At 35.0% G+C, this 19,143-nt stretch overlaps 1 protein-coding gene across 2 annotated transcripts in view; it reads left to right on the top strand.

Moving 5' to 3' along the window:
- Nucleotides 1-19,143, top strand: part of LOC145239987 (uncharacterized) — a 26,666-nt gene extending 7,523 nt beyond the window's left edge. The window contains exon 2 of one of the 2 annotated variants that reach the window (XR_013862456.1): nucleotides 16,019-19,143. Coding sequence is in view for 1 of the 2 variants with exons in the window: in XM_080103567.1 (XP_079959693.1) it covers nucleotides 6,594-7,532 (939 nt within the window). In the remaining variant the exon portion in view is untranslated. Of the gene's footprint in view, nucleotides 1-6,293; nucleotides 8,672-16,018 lie in introns of those variants that run through there. The other variant, XM_080103567.1, reaches the window with a different exon arrangement.

Genomic DNA, 19,143 nt, shown 5'->3' with positions numbered 1-19,143 from the left:
ATCGCAAGAGTGTATCTGAATATTGTTTCAGACTCTCAGAAAATGGGCCTATTATTTCATGGAAATCTAAAAAGCAACAGATTGTATCTCTCTCTACGTGTGAAGCAGAATTTACCGCGATCACACACACGACCCAGGAAGCACTCTACCTTAAAAATATCCTGAAGACTATTTTAGAGCCAGAATTGATTACAAGCCCCGTGGTAATTAATTAATTGTGATAATCAAGCCAGTATAGTCTTAGCACAGAGCACGGATGATCAATCAAAGATCTAGGCATATGGATATAAAATGCCATTTCATAGAAAACGAGAGATCTAGGCATATGGATATAAAATGCCATTTCGTAGAAAACGAGAGATCTAGGCATATGGATATAAAATGCCATTTCGTAGAAAACGAGATAAAGCTACAACGTTTTTCTCAAAACTTGTTGGTGAATTCGACTGAATAATTTTTTTTTTTTTTTTTTACCGCAGAAAGATTCATATGGAGTTTTAGATAGTGTTTTGTTAAAATACCTGTTGCGTATATAGGCTGCCGCCATAAGTGCATACGTCCAGAGGTTTTTAGGGAGTTTTGATTCAATGAGTAGGCATCTTGCCATTTCAAAAAGTGTCCGCCACGCACGTTCAGCAGTCCTGTTTTGGTGTGGCAATCTAGGAGCTGATGTTTCATGCCTGATACGATGGTTAATTAATAAAAGTCCAAAGTCTTTATAGGTGAATTCCGTACCGTTGTCAGAGCGAATACACTTGATTTCACCGTAGGGGGCCATGTCGGCTAGATATTTCTTAGTTGCTAGCAGGGTATCAGATTTGTTCTTTAAAAAGTAAACCATTATTAAACGTGAATGGTCATCTACGAAATTCAACACATATCAATAATGTTCTCTGGCCATCGGTTCTACGGGACCGTTCAAGTCCCAATGCACCATTGATAGGATTTTTTTGGCCTTTTTGTCTGGTATCTTGTTTTGATAGGTTGTCATTTTCCCTTGTGTACAGACGTCGCAGTTGAAGGTTTTTGATGTTTGTATTCGCATTCCATCAACTACAGTCGGTAACTTTTTTTTTTTTTGATATCAGGAATATTGCAGTGTCCAAGAATTTTATGCCATGTCTGTAGATCATGGCAGGCGGTTTTTGATGGGACTACGTAATTCAAATAATACAGTCTTCCATCCGGGCATACCAGCCCCGATTTATTGGGGCCAAAGTTTATATCTGCTCATTGTCCCATGGCAGCCTACATAGAAAATATATTTTGTTTAAATTTTGGGACCAGAAGAGCGCTCTCCTGAATACCGAAACACAGTTCACCCTTATTGTTCCTTAGCGAGATTTTTGCATTGCCTCTTTTCAAAACGATATCATTGACTCGACTCCCGTCAGCCAGTTCTAAAAAATGATTGTGTTGCTTAAAGTTGGGATCAAAATTGATAAAATCAGATTCCTTTGTAATCACATGTGTCGTGGCCCCACAACCGACAAGAAAATTATTATTGCTTGTTGACGCATCAAATGTACACGAAAATAAAAATGTATGTTCGCTAACAGAGCTCTCTACATTTTTAATGTAGTCGCCATTTTGAGTCCTGTATCTACATTGGAAACTCTTGTGATTAGGTCGTCCACAATTATAACATAATTTTGTACTTTTCTTAGGAAAAAACCTGCTTTTGGCAAAGTTGCATTTTTTATTCCTGGCATGGGTATTTCTTATTGGGTTATCACGGTGGTAAATGGCTTGAAATCACTCGATAATCTCTTAAGGACCATGGAAATTAACAGACTGTCACTTATAACTTCACCAGACATTTTTAAAGAATTTGCAGTTGTCTCGACTCTTATAATATAATCAGTAACAGTTTCGGCTTCCATTCGTTTTAGAGAGGTCAGTTCAGTGTATAAAGAAATAATTTTGGGTTTTTCTTTCAATAAATAATGCTCTCTCAATATGTTTAATTCTTTGCAGCCGTTGTCCAGGGCTTCTCTCATTACCAGTGATAGACTTCAGTCATCTAAACACTGTATTAATTCCGCAAAGACAGTTGCGTTCTTTTCAATGAAGTCGGGGTCGTTTCTGTTTTCAGGTTGAGTTTCTAGTACTTTGTGTAGCTTTTGGATTCGTAGATATCCCAGAAATTTAACTTGCCACAATTCGAACTTTGATTCGGATCCATCGAAATAAAGACGCACGCTGGGTGCATAACCTGTAGAAGTGTAAGCCATTTTGAGTTTCAGATGGTTCGCTGTCACACACAAGTTCTGGTAGGTGACTTGTTTATAGTAGACAGTTCCACAGAACAAAATATTCTTACCATGTCGAAACCCGGGAAACAACATGTGAAATTGCTTCAGAAAAGGTTTAATATTTATGAAGTAATTCTGGTTCCTGATTGGTTTGTAGCAGAACGTGAATTAATTTGATTCGTCAGTTCTTAGCAGCATGATTTATAAATAGAATCGTCCGACTGTGTGGGATCATACCCCATTATAAGCTCAAAAATATTGCAACATATTTTATAAACAATTTTTATTCAATGATAATATCGGTAGTTTGAGAAATTTTTTTCAATTATATCGAATTCATTAATACAGATTTTAGGGTTTTTTTTCGGATTGTTCCTGAAAAAAATAATTTTTCTTTTTTCTTTTTACAATTTATTGTAGAATATAATGTCCATGCCTTCAGACACACTTAGCCTTCTTTTCTTCCATTAGACTAGGGATGGATCTATCATCTGACAGTTATAACAATTCTGATAGATTACTTTTACTCTGGATCTAGGTTTGAACTGGTCGACTCTCTGTACAAAATATAATGTTCGCCTTGCTCCAGTCGATGAACCTTATTCAACTGTGTTGGGTTCAGACTTTTGGTGACAGTCGATATAAATGCTGTTTGGGTCCAATCCCTCTTTTTACATCATTAAGTAACTGCTGTGAAACTCTTATGTGATTTTGCTCAGTTCTAGTAAGATCTTACTAGTGTGACATCAACTGAAATTTTGTACTCCTTTGCAAGTGACATCATTGTTATTTACAAAAACATTAGAGAGTTCAGAAATATAATTAGTGTGTCACGAGAGTGTAAATTATTTGGGGTTACATATTTTCTTGGGTTCTTTTAAGCTTTGCAATTAGGATTTAGTGTTAGTATAGAATCGAAGGAGTTTTTTTCTGATTATCTTTACAATATGCAGTTGAAAAGATTTCAAATATCTGAGAATTTATATTCAAGCATGTGATAGGCAGAACAGTGATTTTTTTTTTTTTTTGGTCAAATTCTTCATCTGTTCAGTGGTGTACAGGCTACATTTTTTTTTAATTTCTAGTTGAGGATTCCTGGTTCTTCAGTATTTTCCATTGGATTACATAGGAATTATGCCCTTTCAAATCCTGTGTGTAACCGGCGAGTGACATCAACATGTCTGAAGGAATTATTATATGCCTAAAACCACTTTAAATTCCATTGTGTTATCCTTGCATATGTAAGGCTAGATGTGCTAGGTGTAATTTTAGCCTCATAAAAAGTTGATGTCACACTGTACCAATGTGCTAATCTAAGATGTTTAGGAATCAATTGCTAACATAATGACGTAATACAAAAATATATTAATCTTATTTTGGGAAAATGGAGTAGCCATGATGCATGTTGGATGCAATTTGGGCATTGTAATCAATGGATTACACACTCTTTCAAACAGTTTTTCTTGGGGTGGAATAGCTATGTTATAAATCTGTTCTTTGAATCTGCTTTTTCATAGTGTTCTGTTATAATCATCAATTTGTAGAATTTAGAGTTGGTTAGTGAGTGTCCAGAAAGGATATACTATATATATATATATATATATATATATATATATATATATATATATATATACTTCCTGATTTGCATATGTGCTTTTTTTAGCTACTGCTGATATTTTTGCAAGCCAACTATCTGACAATTCCTGCTAATATTTCCTAACGTAGTCATGCACACTGTTATGTATGTATATATATATATATATATATATATATATATATATATATATTTAGGCAGAATTTCATTATTCGTGCATATTTTATTAAAGAGGATCTGTGTTCTTCTTTTTATGATCTTTCTTTTGAATTTTTCTTGTTTTCGTACAAGTATTTTTGTTGTGGGATCCAAAGTTCTTATAAAGTCCCCTAGTTCACCGAACGTTTTCGGTCTCGATTGACCATCATCAGGGTTGTTCTTCCCGTGCATCCTTCTTATTGCTTGATGTGTAGTTTCGCCTAATTTGAATTTTTTTTTCTTTTTTCCCTTCCTCTTCACCTTTATCGTGTTAGAATAGGTGGAGAATTCGGTTGCTGTTGTCAAAGTTTATTTTATTAATGGTTGGGTTTTTATTTTTTATTATTAATGCTTCTAGCATTGTTAATCGTTGGTAATTATTGCAAGTTTTTAATGTTAGTGTTATTTTTTAAAAGTTCTTAGTATTGTTTGGAGGTGGTGTTTATTATGTTATGTTCTTGTTCGAGGTGTTTGCAAATAGCACTGGAGGTGTTCTGATGTCCTGTGAGACATCTTTCCAATGTAGTGCGTGTAGACGATGGTCAATTGAGACCAAAAACGTTCGGTAAACTAGGGGACTTTATAAGAACTTTGAATCCCACAACAAAAATACTTGTATGAAAACAAGAAAAATTCGAAAGAAAGATCATAAAAAGAAGAACGAAGATCCTCTTCAATAAAATATGCGCAAATATATATATATATATATATATATATATATATACATATATTACATAGGAATCACCACTTATCAAGGCCAAGAGGTCACTCGAGGATAAGGGTTAACGTGTATACATTAGAAATTGAACAATATAGTAATTCAGTAAGTTTGTTAACTTGTATGGAACAGCTCATCAAAAACTTGTTTACGTTAGACTTGAAGACAACCATATCATAGTCAGCTTGAAAGCAGGAAAGCAGAAGACAATTCCATAGGCGTGCATAAGAAAGAAGCTTTGTTCATGGAATCTACATTTAGGTTTAGGCACAGATAAAGATTGGGGGAAATTAGTGATGGTGTTTTCTGATAGACGGGTGTTTCTTTTAAAGTTGGCAAGGAGGGACCATAGATTGGAGCTCAGCCGAGCACTTGCCATGAAAATTACAATAAAGCAGAGACAAACTATATATATATATATATGTATATGTGTGTGTACATATATGTGTGTGGGTATATATATGTATATGTGTGTGTACATATATGTGTGTGGGTATATATATGTATATGTGTGTGTACATATATGTATATGTGTGTATATATATATGTCTATCTGTGTGTATATATATATGTGTATATGTATATATATATATATATATATATTACATAGTTTAATAAATATCTGCTTCAAAGCAAAAAGTGTATTTAATCTTATTACGCAAAACAAAAACAACAACAAAGTGCTATTCTAATGTATTTTTGTATGATAAATACAAATCTTGTGTCAATAATCATATATAATTATGCAACCAATTTTTTTTGTCCAACGATTGAACAAAATTAATAAGAAAACCATTGTAATATGCAATAAGAACAAATAATTAAAAGTATAAAAATAGCAGCATTAATTGGAATGCATTTCAATAAATTTGTGTTGTCTTCATGTCAAACCTGGCATTTCTCTGGAATCAATGAGGATACCTGCTCCAAGCCCTTAACTCGTTTTTGTCGTGGTGTATTTAAGTTATTTAATTTTCAATGCCAAGCCTACATTAATGTATTGTCTTTGATTAAAATGAACTATATTTATTCACATCACATGGGTGGATTTTATCTCTACAATCTTAGAAGTAGGTTGTAAAAAAAACAGGAAGTACAACTTTATAATATTGAATATACATGAATACATAGTTGTATATATGAAACAATTATAAAAGTATATAAAAATTCGATTCCATTAATAATTTCTTGATAAATCTTTTACTAAATATATAAATGAACCATTTTTATTGCGAAAACTAAACCAATGAATTTCTATAACTTAAAACTATTTTAGAATTTTACAATTTTTAACATCTGAAAAAAGATAAAACTATTAAAATCTGTACAACATATTTTTAATAATTTTTGGAATATCTAAAAGGAAATAAATTAATTAAAATATCTGGAACAATAATTTTATATAACAAGATAGGAATTTTGGCAGAAAAGTAAAAAGTAATTTGAGAACTTATAATTTTATTAACATTTTAAAACTGAGTGTTACAATGTAAGCTTTTATAACATTTTTTTTTTCTTGTTCTTGCAGATAATCACATTTGAAAATATATTTAACATTCAAATGATTGATGATTTTTACCTCAAACAACAGGACAATAAAATCGTGACAGTTAAAATGTGGGAAAAAGAGGTTAATTAAATAAGATGTTTGAAGACATTGAAATCAATTACTCATCTATGGCAGTGCAAAACACTAACACTAACAATCGTATCATTCTGCCCTATGATAATCTAATTGGTTTATATTTATCTGACATATGACATCTATGTTTGTGTGAAAAGTTTAATTTTTCGCATCAGAGAACCGATATTTGGTTAAAGGCATCACATGGAGGTGCATATTGAGGAATCAGTTTCTTCTGGGATTTGTGGAAGGACATTTTCTCCGAATAATGAATTAAATCAACATATGGGAATAGACACTGGAGAGAAACCATATTCTTGTGAAGTATGTGGGAATTGTTTCACACGGAAGTCAAACCTGGAAGATCATAAAAGAATACACAATGGAGAAAAACCACACGCATGTGAAGTGTGTGGAAATTTCTTCACCAAAAAATCCAACCTGAAAATACATATGAGAATTCACACTGGAGAAAAGCCATATTCCTGCCAGGTGTGTGGGATTTCTTTTACACATCAGTCAAATTTGAAAGATCATGAAAGAATACACACCGGAGAGAAGATCTATTCATGTGAAGTGTGTGGGAATTCCTTTGTAAAAAAGTCCAACTTGAACAAACATATGCTATTCCATAGCGGAGAAAAACCATATTCTTGTGAATTGTGTGGAACTTCTTTTACACAAAAATCGGACTTGAAGGAACATATAAAAATACATACCGGAGAGAAGTTATATTCCTGTGAAGTTTGTGGAAATTCATTTGCAAATAAAACAACCTTGAAAAATCATATTAGAATTCACACTGGAGAGAAACCATATTTCTGCAAAGTTTGTGAGATTTCGTTTTCATATAAATCGTCCTTGAATAGACATATGAGAATACACAGTGGAGAGAAACCCTATACTTGTGAAGTTTGTAGCACTTGCTTTACACAGAAGTCGATCTTGATTAATCATGTGAGAACACATACTGGAGAGAAGCCATATTCATGTGAAGTTTGTGGAAATTCCTTTGGACAGAAAGTAAACTTGAACGTTCATAAAAAAATACACACTGGAGAGAAGTTATATTCGTGTGAAATATGTGGGAATTCCTTTGCAAGAAAGTCGCACTTGACAACTCATAAGAGAATACACATTTGAGGCAACCGTCAGAATGCAAGTAACTATGTTATTATGGGGGGGGATTAGTTGGCAGACGAAGATCTGGGAACATGAACCACACCCGATAACATCAAATGGAAAAGTGACCATGTTCTATGGGCCATCAAACCAGGTATTGTAATATGGAACATGCCCAAAAGAACTGCACTCATTATCGATATCACAGTCCCAAATGATTTGGGCCTTAATAGAGCTGAACGGGAAAAGATAACAAAATATCAGGACCTAAAAAATGATCTTAAAATGACATGATCTCTGAAAGAAATAAACATTATACCGGTTGTGATAGGAGCAACTGGTTTAATAAAAAAGAATCTTGAAAAATACTTGGAAGCAATCCCCGGAAGACCAAGGTGTAACCAAATACAAATAGCAGCCATAAAGGGAACAGTATCTATTCTTAAAACAGCTCATGGATATAAATTTAAATCCTAATAGAATCAACTGTTCGCTCCATGAGGGAGCCCCTTGATCTCTTAAAACTTACTGAAGTTAAATAAAAAAAAAGAGAGAAGCTAAATTTGTGTGAAATATATGGGAATTCCTTTGCAAGAAAGACACATTTGACAACTAATAAGAGAATACACATTTTAGGCAACCGCCATCCAGCAAGTAATGATGTTACTGGAAAGGGGAGGGGTTGTAGTTGGCAAAGCGGGCAGCTGGCTGTCTCCAGGCTTTTAAAGATTTTGAATAACACAACTGTGCTTGTGATAATATATTGCTTTAGCATTGTTTACTAGCTACAGAGGAAGATAAACAGATTAGACTCCAAAACAAGGAAAATGCTGAGACTGTACAAAATTACAAACAAAACCCAGTGTCTGCCGAGACTATATCTGATTAAAGGAGCAAGATGTATTGGTTCCTCAGAAATTGAGTTTATTGTAAATAATTTTTAGAAAAATTAAGTCAAAACAATATATACGACTGCATACTATAGACGCTATTTTCTTGTAAAGTATATTATAAATTATTTTTAAGTCATCTTAAGATGATTGACCATACCAAAATACTTACATAACAGATCCTATTTCCCTTTATACTAAGAAAATCATCTTTGTACATCCGTTGCAAAATGCTATATATATATATATATATATATATATATATATATATATATATATATATATATATACTCGGGTTTTTTTATTCAAAAGTAATGGACTAATGAATTCAACGAGGTTGTTAGATAGTGCTCAATAAAAAGAGCTGATAATACTTGTTTATTGTTATATAAACATAGTCACATCCTGCTGCTACAAATAGCCACTTGTTTCAATCAAACAACAGATGTCATCAGGCAGCGACTTGACTATTCAAAAGTTCAATGAATAAAATTCATTGAACTTTTGAATAGTCAAGTCGCTGCTTGATGATACCTGTTGTTTGATTGAAACAAGTGGCTATTTGTAGCAGCAGGATGTGACCATGTTTATATAACAATAAACAAGTGTATATATATATATATATATATAATGGAAATATTATTTTAAAAACATCTTTTCAAAATTTTAATTAAAAAAATATAACCGCAATGCCTTTAGCGAACACAAGAAGTGAATATTTTTTATTAAAAACTGTTCAGTTTTTCTTGCTCTTTTAAAAATTTTTTTTTAGATATATATTTAAGATATATATGTATTTTTTTTACAAACGAATCCTATATTAGTGATGATTCGTTTGTAAAAAAAATGCATATATATCTTAAATATCTTTCTAAAAAATTTTTAAAAAAGACAAGAAAAACCAAACAGTTTTTAATAAGCCACTCGAGGATAAGGGTTAAAGAGTGTACATTGGTCAGAAGGACAATATCATAGTAATCGTTAGAAGTGTTAATTTGGTAAATTGGATTACTTAAGGGGAACGGTTCATCAAGAACTTGTTTACATTGGACTTGAAGATGGCCATATTGTAGTCAGCTGGAAAGCAGGTGAACGGAAGAGTTCCAAAGGTGTGCAGTCCTTAGAAAGAAGCTTGGTTCATGGAATGTACATTTAGGTTTAGGCACAGATAAAGATTGGGGGAATTATTGATAGTGTTTACAGCCAGACGAGTGTTTTCATGAATATTTGGCAAGGGGGCGGGGACCATAAATTGGAGTTCAAACAAGCACTTGCCATGAAAATAATGATAAAGTAACGACAGGATCGCAACATCTTTTCTGTGAGAAAGAGATTGCAGAGAAGGGAAAGCTACATTTCATTTAATTAACTGTTGATAGATAAAAACTATGCTGAAATGCAAACATGTTCATTGGCAATTATCATGAAATATAAGGTCAAGAATATCTTTACATTCGTGCCAGCACAAAAATGGTCCATCGAAATCATTACATGTAATTCTAATGCATAAAGATAATTCAGAAAACTATATAAGTGTAAATATGTGAAAGTAAAAAAAAGGATTTATTAAAATAGAGAAAATTACATAAAGTAACAAAGATAGATCAATACTTTACTCAGGCAGCATAAAATTTTTTGCTAGTATTTAAACGATTTTCTGCGACCCCAAATTATGAAGGAACAATTATCTGCTGCATTTCTAAGAATGTAACTTTTAATACAAGCAATTTGTATCTAATTCACATTTCCTCATCCACCATTATACATGAATATATTTCAACTAGTGTTGGAACAGTTAATTGGAAATGTGAATATTTGAGGGTATCGGAATTGGTATCAGAATCGGAAACATTTGTACCAATTTTCCGTGATTCTTTTAATTGTCTTTTTATTGGATTTTGTTTTAAGCTAAATCTTCTATTGCTGGTAATAATGATAAAATAATAAATATTTATTGATTTTAAACCACCAGTGACGCTAAAATCGATAGCTCGTCCCCCACAAGTATATTTTTATGTTTAGGAAAATATTTGCATATTTAACATGTGTGTTTTTACAGTAATCAGAGAAAAAATACAACTCTATAGTTAAATATTTAGATATTTATGAAGAATGGGAATCGGTAATTGTATCGGAATCAATAATTTATTATGGAATCAGTAATTGGAGTCTGGAAAAATATTAAAATCGTCCCATCACTAATTTCAACAAAGAAAAAAAAAACTTTCTTTTCTTTTTTTTCAGTTTACAAGAGAAAATCGATTTAGATGAGGGTATTGCAACAAAAGTTTTTACTAAAACAATATAGAATAACGATGTATAATATTTGATGTTTGCTGCCTTGAACGTTTGATACTTACGAAGTACCTTCAATAATCTTCCAGACTTTTTTGTATGGAAACTTTTATTGATAGTACACACATTAAAGTTTAGTCCCCTTTGAAGTAATCTCCTTTGGCTGCAATGCACTTGTACCATCCCATGACCTTACAGAAGGCCCCATTGACATCTTCAATTGTCTCATAATGACAGCCTCTAAAGTTCTCTTTGAGCTTAGGGAATAACCAAAAGTAGCAGTGAGCAAGGTCTGAAGTATAGGGAGGGTTTCATGATACCCATCTTGGTCAAATAGTCTGTGATCTTCTCTGAGCACCCTAGGGACAAACTTTGCACAAATCTTCCACATCTTAAGTTCCTTGTGAATAATTGTGAATACAATTCCCTCACTGACATCAAACTGTGCACTTATTTTCCCTATTGACACACGACAGTCCTTATCCATGAAATTCTTTATTTGGCCAATCAACTTTGGTGTTCTGATGTCTTTACTCCTCCCATACCTCTCATCATCCATCACAGACTCCCTGCCTTCTTTGAATCTCTTATGCCACTCCCGAACAACTTCATTGACATGACCTGACACAATCACGAACAACTTTGTCAAAATGACTCAACATAGTCCCAAACAATTCTGTCGATCCAACCTAACACACTTTTAGAGCAACATTGGTAGTTAATTTCTGAATGAGTCTGGCGTCATCATTTTCACTGTATCTAAGACACTTACACACAATTCATAATGCATGCCCATCAAAATTAATAATAAAAAACATTTGAATATTTCCTTAATCGAAAAATAAATGGTGTTTAATTAATATTAAATTGTAATTTTTAAAATAAGCAAACAGACAAAAAAATCGAAATTAATGGGCAAAGCGTGTAATGAAAACAGGACAAGAGATTTTGTCTAGTAATCTTTTATTCAATTAAGACTCTTAATACTCGTCTACTTGACAAACAGAAATGTACAGCTTTTATAGCTTGGATTATCAAAGAGGAGATAATCCATAATCACAACATTCTCCCCCACCAAATTTCTCACTGATAGAGAATAAAGTCCCTTAAATATCAAGGCTCCCTACAAGCTTTCAGTGGCTGCTTCGACCGTCCATGATTAAGGGTCAGAGTAATCAAACAGAAAGGCTCTTCAGTGCGAGCCTATTTATGGGCTCTGAAATACCTTGCTCCGAAATGTTTCCTTCTCAGAGGAGCAGGCCTTTCCATGTCAGAGTCAGTCTCTGGATGAACACATGTTTTTGTGCTAGTCTTTCATCTATTAGGGATTCAGGTGTTGGCTCACCCAAAGTGTCTGACAGATCCCCAATGGAGACAGTGTCATTAGACAGCGTATCAGAAGCAATTTGAGTTCCGTGATCTTCCAGAAGGGTTTCAGTGTCAGGGGGAGTTGATCTGTCCTCATGGGTTGTCCATGGCCCTGGTACGTCTCCAACAGGCGCTAGGTCTATGAGAGACACATTAGATTCTCTACCATCTGCATGTCATACCAGAGCGTACTGGGAGTTCACTTCTTTGAGCTTTACCTCCTCCACTAAGGGATCGTTCTTGGTGTAATGTGCATGCCGTTTCAGAAACACTACTGGATTGAGAGAGCCAAGATGAAAGCAAAGCTCTTACTGAACTCTGGCGCTGAAAAGGTAAAAACCTTTCGTGTGGTGTGGCATTCATGGTGGTACACACTAGGAATTGAATGGCATATACTGCTACAGGAGGAAGATTTTCCCAATTATCAATCGAACATCCATTATTTGATGCAGTCAATTGAATGGCCTTCCAAATAATACTGTTATATCTTTCATATTGGCCGTTACCTTAGGGCTGTAGGGAGTTGTCACACCTATAGCTACTCTTTGTTCAAGTAGAACTTGTTGAAGCTGCTCTGACATGGAAGAAGCCCCTCGGTCCATATGTATATAGGCAAGAACTCCAAAGACAGCAAATAGTGAACAGAGACATCATATACTTGCAGTTGCCGATATGTCTGAGCAAAGGAAGGCAAAAAGAAACCGGGAATGTTCGTCGACAACAGTTAATATATATCGGTTCCTTGTTTTGTTTGGTAGCGGACCTTTAAAATCAAGATTGAGTCTTTCAAACGGGTTTGTTGCTTTTATTAAAACGTCAGTTTTGGGTTTATAAAACCATGACTTAATTTCAACACATGTTCGGCAGGAATTTGTAATTCTTTTTACCTCCTCCACTGAGAAAGGCAAGTTTCTACACCTCACAGCATGAACCCTTCAAGTAATGCCCGGGTGACAGAGATTGTTATGGAGCATTCGGAGTTTGTCCTCGCTTAGTGCCATATAGCATACTCTTGACAGTGTATCAGCTTGCCGGGTCGGAAGCTGAGGTCAAAGAAGAAACAAGATAGTTCAATTTCCCACCTTGCTATTTTCCCGTTCTTTATTTCGCTTGTAGTTTTAAAAGTTGAACATAAATGCAACTGATTTTTGGTCAGTGATAAGTTTAAACTGGCGTCCAATCAGGTAGTGCCGCCAGTTTCTTAATGCCTCGACTATAACATAGGCTTCCTTTTCAATTGCGGGGTGTTGTCATTCAGCCCATGAGAGGGTTCTTGAAAAAAAATCTACAGGACGATTAGCTTGTCTCAAAGAAGCAGCAGTACACAGTCTGACGCATCCGTTTCAACAACCAGAGGAATATTTTGATCTATTGTTGTAATTGCTGATTTCGCAATATTCTTTTTCAGTCCCTCAAATGGCTTAATGAGACAGAGGAAATGCCTCTACTTGTGTTAATCGATGTATCTTTTATGAGAACGATGCAATCCATTGGGAGTAGTGAGCAAACATGCCCATAGCACGTCAAAGAGAAGGCTGATTGTGAGGGACAGGCATCTGGAGTAAAAGTTTCAATTGATCTGCTACCGGTGCTATAAAACCTTTGCTTATGGTATACCTCAATAGGTTTATCTTGTCCAGTCCAAATTTGTCGTCATGTAGGTAAGGTTGTATTTGTCGACAGTGGACATGAACCATCTGAGATTTTCGTCATGTTCCTTTTTATTATAGCCACATACTGTGACATTGTCAATGTATGCAATTGTGCCTTCCAGTTTCTCATCCGTTGTGATGTGGTTGACTATGCTTTGGAAGCTGGCTACCCCATTTTTAATGCCCAAAGTAATCCTGCAAATTGATATAGTTGACCGTTCACCTCGAAAGCTGTATATAGCTTATCTCTATGTCTAATGGCGATCTGATGGTACAATTTTCAAGTACGATATTTGGCTATTTTACCTATCATTTACTCTATCCTGGGTAGTGGGAAGGCGTCCAAAAGAGTAAATCTATTTATGATTTGGGAGTAATCTATAGCTATTCTTTTTTTATGGTTTTCAGAAGTGGTTATAACTATCTGAGCCCTTCAGGGTGATTTGCTAGACTCAATTATAGCCTCCTCGAGTAGTCTTTTTATCTCAAAGTCAAACTTTTTATTATTATGAGAAAAATGTCTGCTTCTCACTGCTATGGGTTTGCAGTTCTCAGGTTTTCAAAAACTGACGGGTACTGGGTCATTTTTCTTTACCGCCGAACATGAAGGGTGGAACTCTGGATATGAGGCATTGGATGTCTCTAAATTTTCACCCCATTGAGACTTTATTTTAATGCCTAAATTATTAGGCTAAGTTATTATTAACTATGTCTCCCAGAGACATTTTTAAGGTCAGAATTATCGACTTGTCATTAATGACTTTTTTTCTCAAATGAACATTAATTATGAACTTCTGTAATGTCGAGTCAAGTCAAGAATTGAATCTTTTAATCAGAAGTCATCATTCAATGACTGTAATTAATCCAATCTTCGAACAGTGCCATACTCGGATATAAGTTCATGATGAAGATAAAAGAACTATTACCTTTCAAGATTGTTACCAGCTCTATTCAGACGCAAATAAGGCATTTCCTCTGTTGCAAAGAAGAACGAATAAAATTTGTGTCGAATTTTAAAAGTATCCTTTGTTGTAATTGTTATGTAAATTTTTTGCCATTGTCTTGGAGCACAAACAGGTGAGATAAAATATCTTTCAAATAAATAGTTCATACATTTTTCGAACATCTATTACAATATCGGCATACGTTTTATATCCATGTTATTTCTACACTATATTATTTGCTGCGATACCAATGACTTCATACCATGTGACCCAACATTTGGAAAACGCAAACTCCTTTTGAAATCTAGAATATGGAACCATATCGGTCGACTAGCACATTAAAAAGAATACCTCCATAAGGATGGAGTACTGCTGCCACATCTGGGCAGGAGCTGCTAAAAACAGCTTATCCTGCCTTGACAAAGTACCAAATAGACTTCGTGTCTTAGTGGGGGATGTCCTTTTCTCTTCCTTACAACCTCTCTCTCACAGAAGAGACGTTGCAAGCCTGTCTTTGTTTATCATTATTTCCATGGCAAGTGCAAGTCTGAGCTTCAATCTCTGGTACCTCCTCGCCAGTCTATCATGAAAAACACCCGTCTAGCTGAAACCACTGCCAGTAATTTTCCCCACTCTTTATCTGTGCCTAAATCAAAACGTAGATTCCATAAACAAAGCTTCTTTCTTGAAGTGCACGCCTGTGAAACTCCCTTCCGTTTGCTTGTTTCCCACTTGACTATAACTTGGATGTCTTCAAGTCCAACATAACCAAATTCCTGATAAACCGCCCCCTTAAGTAAGACACTTTATCAAACCTCCATTACTAACGATTAACGCGATCTTATCCCATTGATTACTGTACACATAATAACCTTATCCCCGAGTGGCTTCCGGGCCTTGATAAGTGGTGACTACTATGTAAAAAACAAAAAACAATTATATCTTAGCGAGGAACAGTCTACTTCATGATGACTTCTGATATTTAAATGAGAAACCAACATTATGTGGTGTTATTGGTTTCTTGTAATTTGTGCACACTTAGGGTTGTTTTTTTTTGGGGGCGGGGATTTAAATGTTAGTAGTGATCCATGAAACTTCTTCCAAAAAATAATAATTCAGAAAAAACATGGTAATAGGAAAAAAAAAGGCCACGAATGTCTTAATACTTTATGCACCTGAAGTACACATTTATTACTAAAAATAAAACATGGGCGCTAAAAATATGCTTAAAAAAAGGCCAAATTTAGCCTTAAAAAGGCCAATCTGTTAAATCTTAAAAAGGCCAAACTTCCAAACCAATAGGGCCGTTAGATTCGATTGCTTTAATCTAATGAGAAATGATTTTTTTTTTTAAACAGGTAAAACTTGTTGAAAATGCTGTGGAATTATTGGCAATTCACCTGACGATTAAACATTTCAAACACATCTTGGAAGGCAGAAATTTCACGATCTACACAGAGCACAAACCATTAACTTATGCGCTGCCGCTGCACAAATGTGTAGACAAATATGGCCCACGAGAAATCAGACATCTCGAATACATTGCACAGTACTCCATGAAAATAAGATACGTGAAGGGGAAGGGCCAGGAGAACATTATAGCAGCCATGATCTCTTCTCTAAATTCCAGCTCGCTAAGCATGGAATTGATAGCACAAGAAGAGGAATCAGACACAACGCTTAAAGATGTTCAGGAAAACACCTTAAAACTCGAAAAAATGCACCTACCCTTTAGTACAGCGATTGTTTATTGCAACACGGCAAAGAAACAACCACGACCGTACATACCACCTAGCCTCAGACGAAAAGTTTTCCAACATCTTCACAATTTTTCTCACCCAGGAAAACGAGCTACTCTAAAGTTAATTATGCAACGTTTCGTGTGACAGAATATGAACACAGATATTCGAAATTGGACTAAGACGTGCATACCTTGTCAAAAGCACGAAATTCATAGACCCACGAAATCACCATTGGGTTCTTTTAGCACACCCGATGCTAGATTCACCAACATCCACATCGATTTGGTAGGACCGTTACCCACTTCAAAGGGACATACCCACGTCCTTACTATCGTTGATGGATTCAGTAGATGGCCTACTGCCATAGTCGTTAAGGACACTTCAGCTTCAACAATAGCCAGACCCATACTTCAGGAATGGATAGCCATTTTCGGAGTAGACAGAGATTCGCAGTTCCAAGTGACACTCTTTGCAGAATTTAATCAGTTACTGGGAACGAACCACATGAAGACTATGGCATATCACCCATCCTCGAATGGCTTGGTTTAATGCATTCACAGGCAGGTAAAAACCTCCCTGGCAATGAGTCTGAACAGCACAGACTGGACAGACAATCTACTTTGATACTATTAATGATACGGAACTCTGTAAAAGAAGACTTACAAAGTACACCGGCGGAGGTAGTTTTCAGTTCCACTTTGACTCTAGGTACATATTTTGATCAACACACGGAGATCTCACCTACAAACACATTCATAACAGAGTTGAAAGAACAAGATGTCTTGTCTAAATTTCACACTTACCAGGAGAACAGACAGACAATCCTATATCCCAAAAGATCTTCACACCACCAAACACATATTTGTCAGGAACGACTCAGTGAAAAAGCCATTTTGTCCAAATTATAAGGGTCCATATCCAGTTCTGGACAGGCAGGATAAATATTTTACTGTTTCAAAAGACAAGAACAGAGACACTATCGCGTTGGACCGACTTAAACCGGCATACATAGAAGAAGATTTTAAGATCATTCCCCTACTGAAGCAACCTCTTACAGAGCAAAGTACACTGGCCAAAACGTTTTAAGGGATACATTACATATTGAAAAAAGAATAGAGAAAAACAGTTTTATATGTTTTTTTTTTTTCAATCTGGGGCGAGTATTTTTGCTGTCACTCACTCGCACACACGCTCGTGCACAAATAAACCAACGTTTATTAATTTTAATTTCCCTGCGCATTTGCATAAAAAAGATAAGTTCTTCCAGCAACGACATAATTTCAAATACGCTTTTCTCACAACAGCAAAAGTAAAATGGACACATTTCTGGCAGATGTAGTTTAAGACATAACACAAGCGACCAATGAGAAAATTTAGAAGATTGTCTTTTTAACGCTTTTCCAAAAACCAAATATCAGCAGCAGCAATCTTGTGCTGGAGCCTGTTCAAAAAGTATTTAAACGCAACAAATATTCTTTCTTCCCTTTTTCCCCTTCTTTCTTCTCACTCCGACGCGACACGAGAACATGCCTCTCGTTTTCATCTCATCGTCGTTTTCAAATCTGTCAAAACCATAATTACACACATTCAACCACCACCCAAAAATCACACTTATGCACACACGCACCCATTTCCGTACATTTTCTATAAGAATTAATAACAACGGACTACTTTCCTGATGGGACTTTTGAATAAGACGAACTTAGCCAGTTAAAACACAAACCTTGAAATAAGGACATTATTTTCACACAAGACTTTCACCTAATCTTATTAATTTAATGAAGGACTTTCATCTAACATGATCTTTTAATCTTGATAATTCCACAAAGGATTTTTCATCTACTTTGAACATTCTAATCATAATGATTTCTCAAGAACTCTTACCGACCGGACCTTTGCTTGTTCGTTTTGTTATTTTGTTGAAAAATAAATGCGGGGCATTTTAAACGAGAAGGAGGTGTCATTTTGTTTTATTCCCTTTTTTTATATTATTTTGTTTAGGGCTATAAAAAATGTAGAGTTACCTCCCTTTTCGTCCTCTAATTTCGTTTCCTTACACTTTAAATAAGGTCTTGTCTCATTGGCTAAAAGTGCCGCTCATCGACCAATCACAACAACCTTTTTATTAAGCGGGACTAGAGATTCCCTTTAAACTCCCTCCGTCGTTCAAACTTCTGTGGAGGAAAGACGTTTTATTTCATTTCTCTTCTTCCGAACTTGAATGGGGCCGTCAAACTGAAGACATTAAAATAAGAACTTTTTGGACTTCTTAAAAAGCCGCAAATGCAATTGCTGAGCAACCTGCTTATTTTATATTTGTATTTATTTGAAGTTAAGTACACTTTTATTGTTCTCCGACTTGTATATTCGTGTTTCTTTTTCGTCTGAGTCCTAAGTGTCTGGTCGAAACACAACAGGGCAGAGAAATTTAATTTCACTTAAACTTCTTTTCCCCTACACAACGAATAAACACCCTAAACCTCCTCATGTTAAGAACGGCTTTTGGAAGAGACACCCCCAACCTTGTCAGCATACCCGAAAACCTATAAAAGTTAACATGTCGAATGTGAACGCGAACAGTGAGTTGGACATAATGTAATAATACAGCAGAACGAAACTTAAATGTCCGTTCCATTTTTAAAACAACCGTAAAACAGAGCATTCTCCGCAAGTTTTACCAAAACTCACGGTTTATTTGATGATGTATAATAAAAAATAAATAATTTAAATTATAGATAGCA

The sequence above is a fragment of the Euprymna scolopes genome, chromosome 19 (genome assembly GCF_053919585.1).
Source record: "Euprymna scolopes isolate OS-2025 chromosome 19, ASM5391958v1, whole genome shotgun sequence".
Lineage (NCBI taxonomy): Eukaryota > Metazoa > Mollusca > Cephalopoda > Sepiida > Sepiolidae > Euprymna > Euprymna scolopes.
The sequence above is the reverse complement of the archived record's forward strand: the minus strand, read 5'-3'. Positions and strand labels throughout refer to the sequence as shown.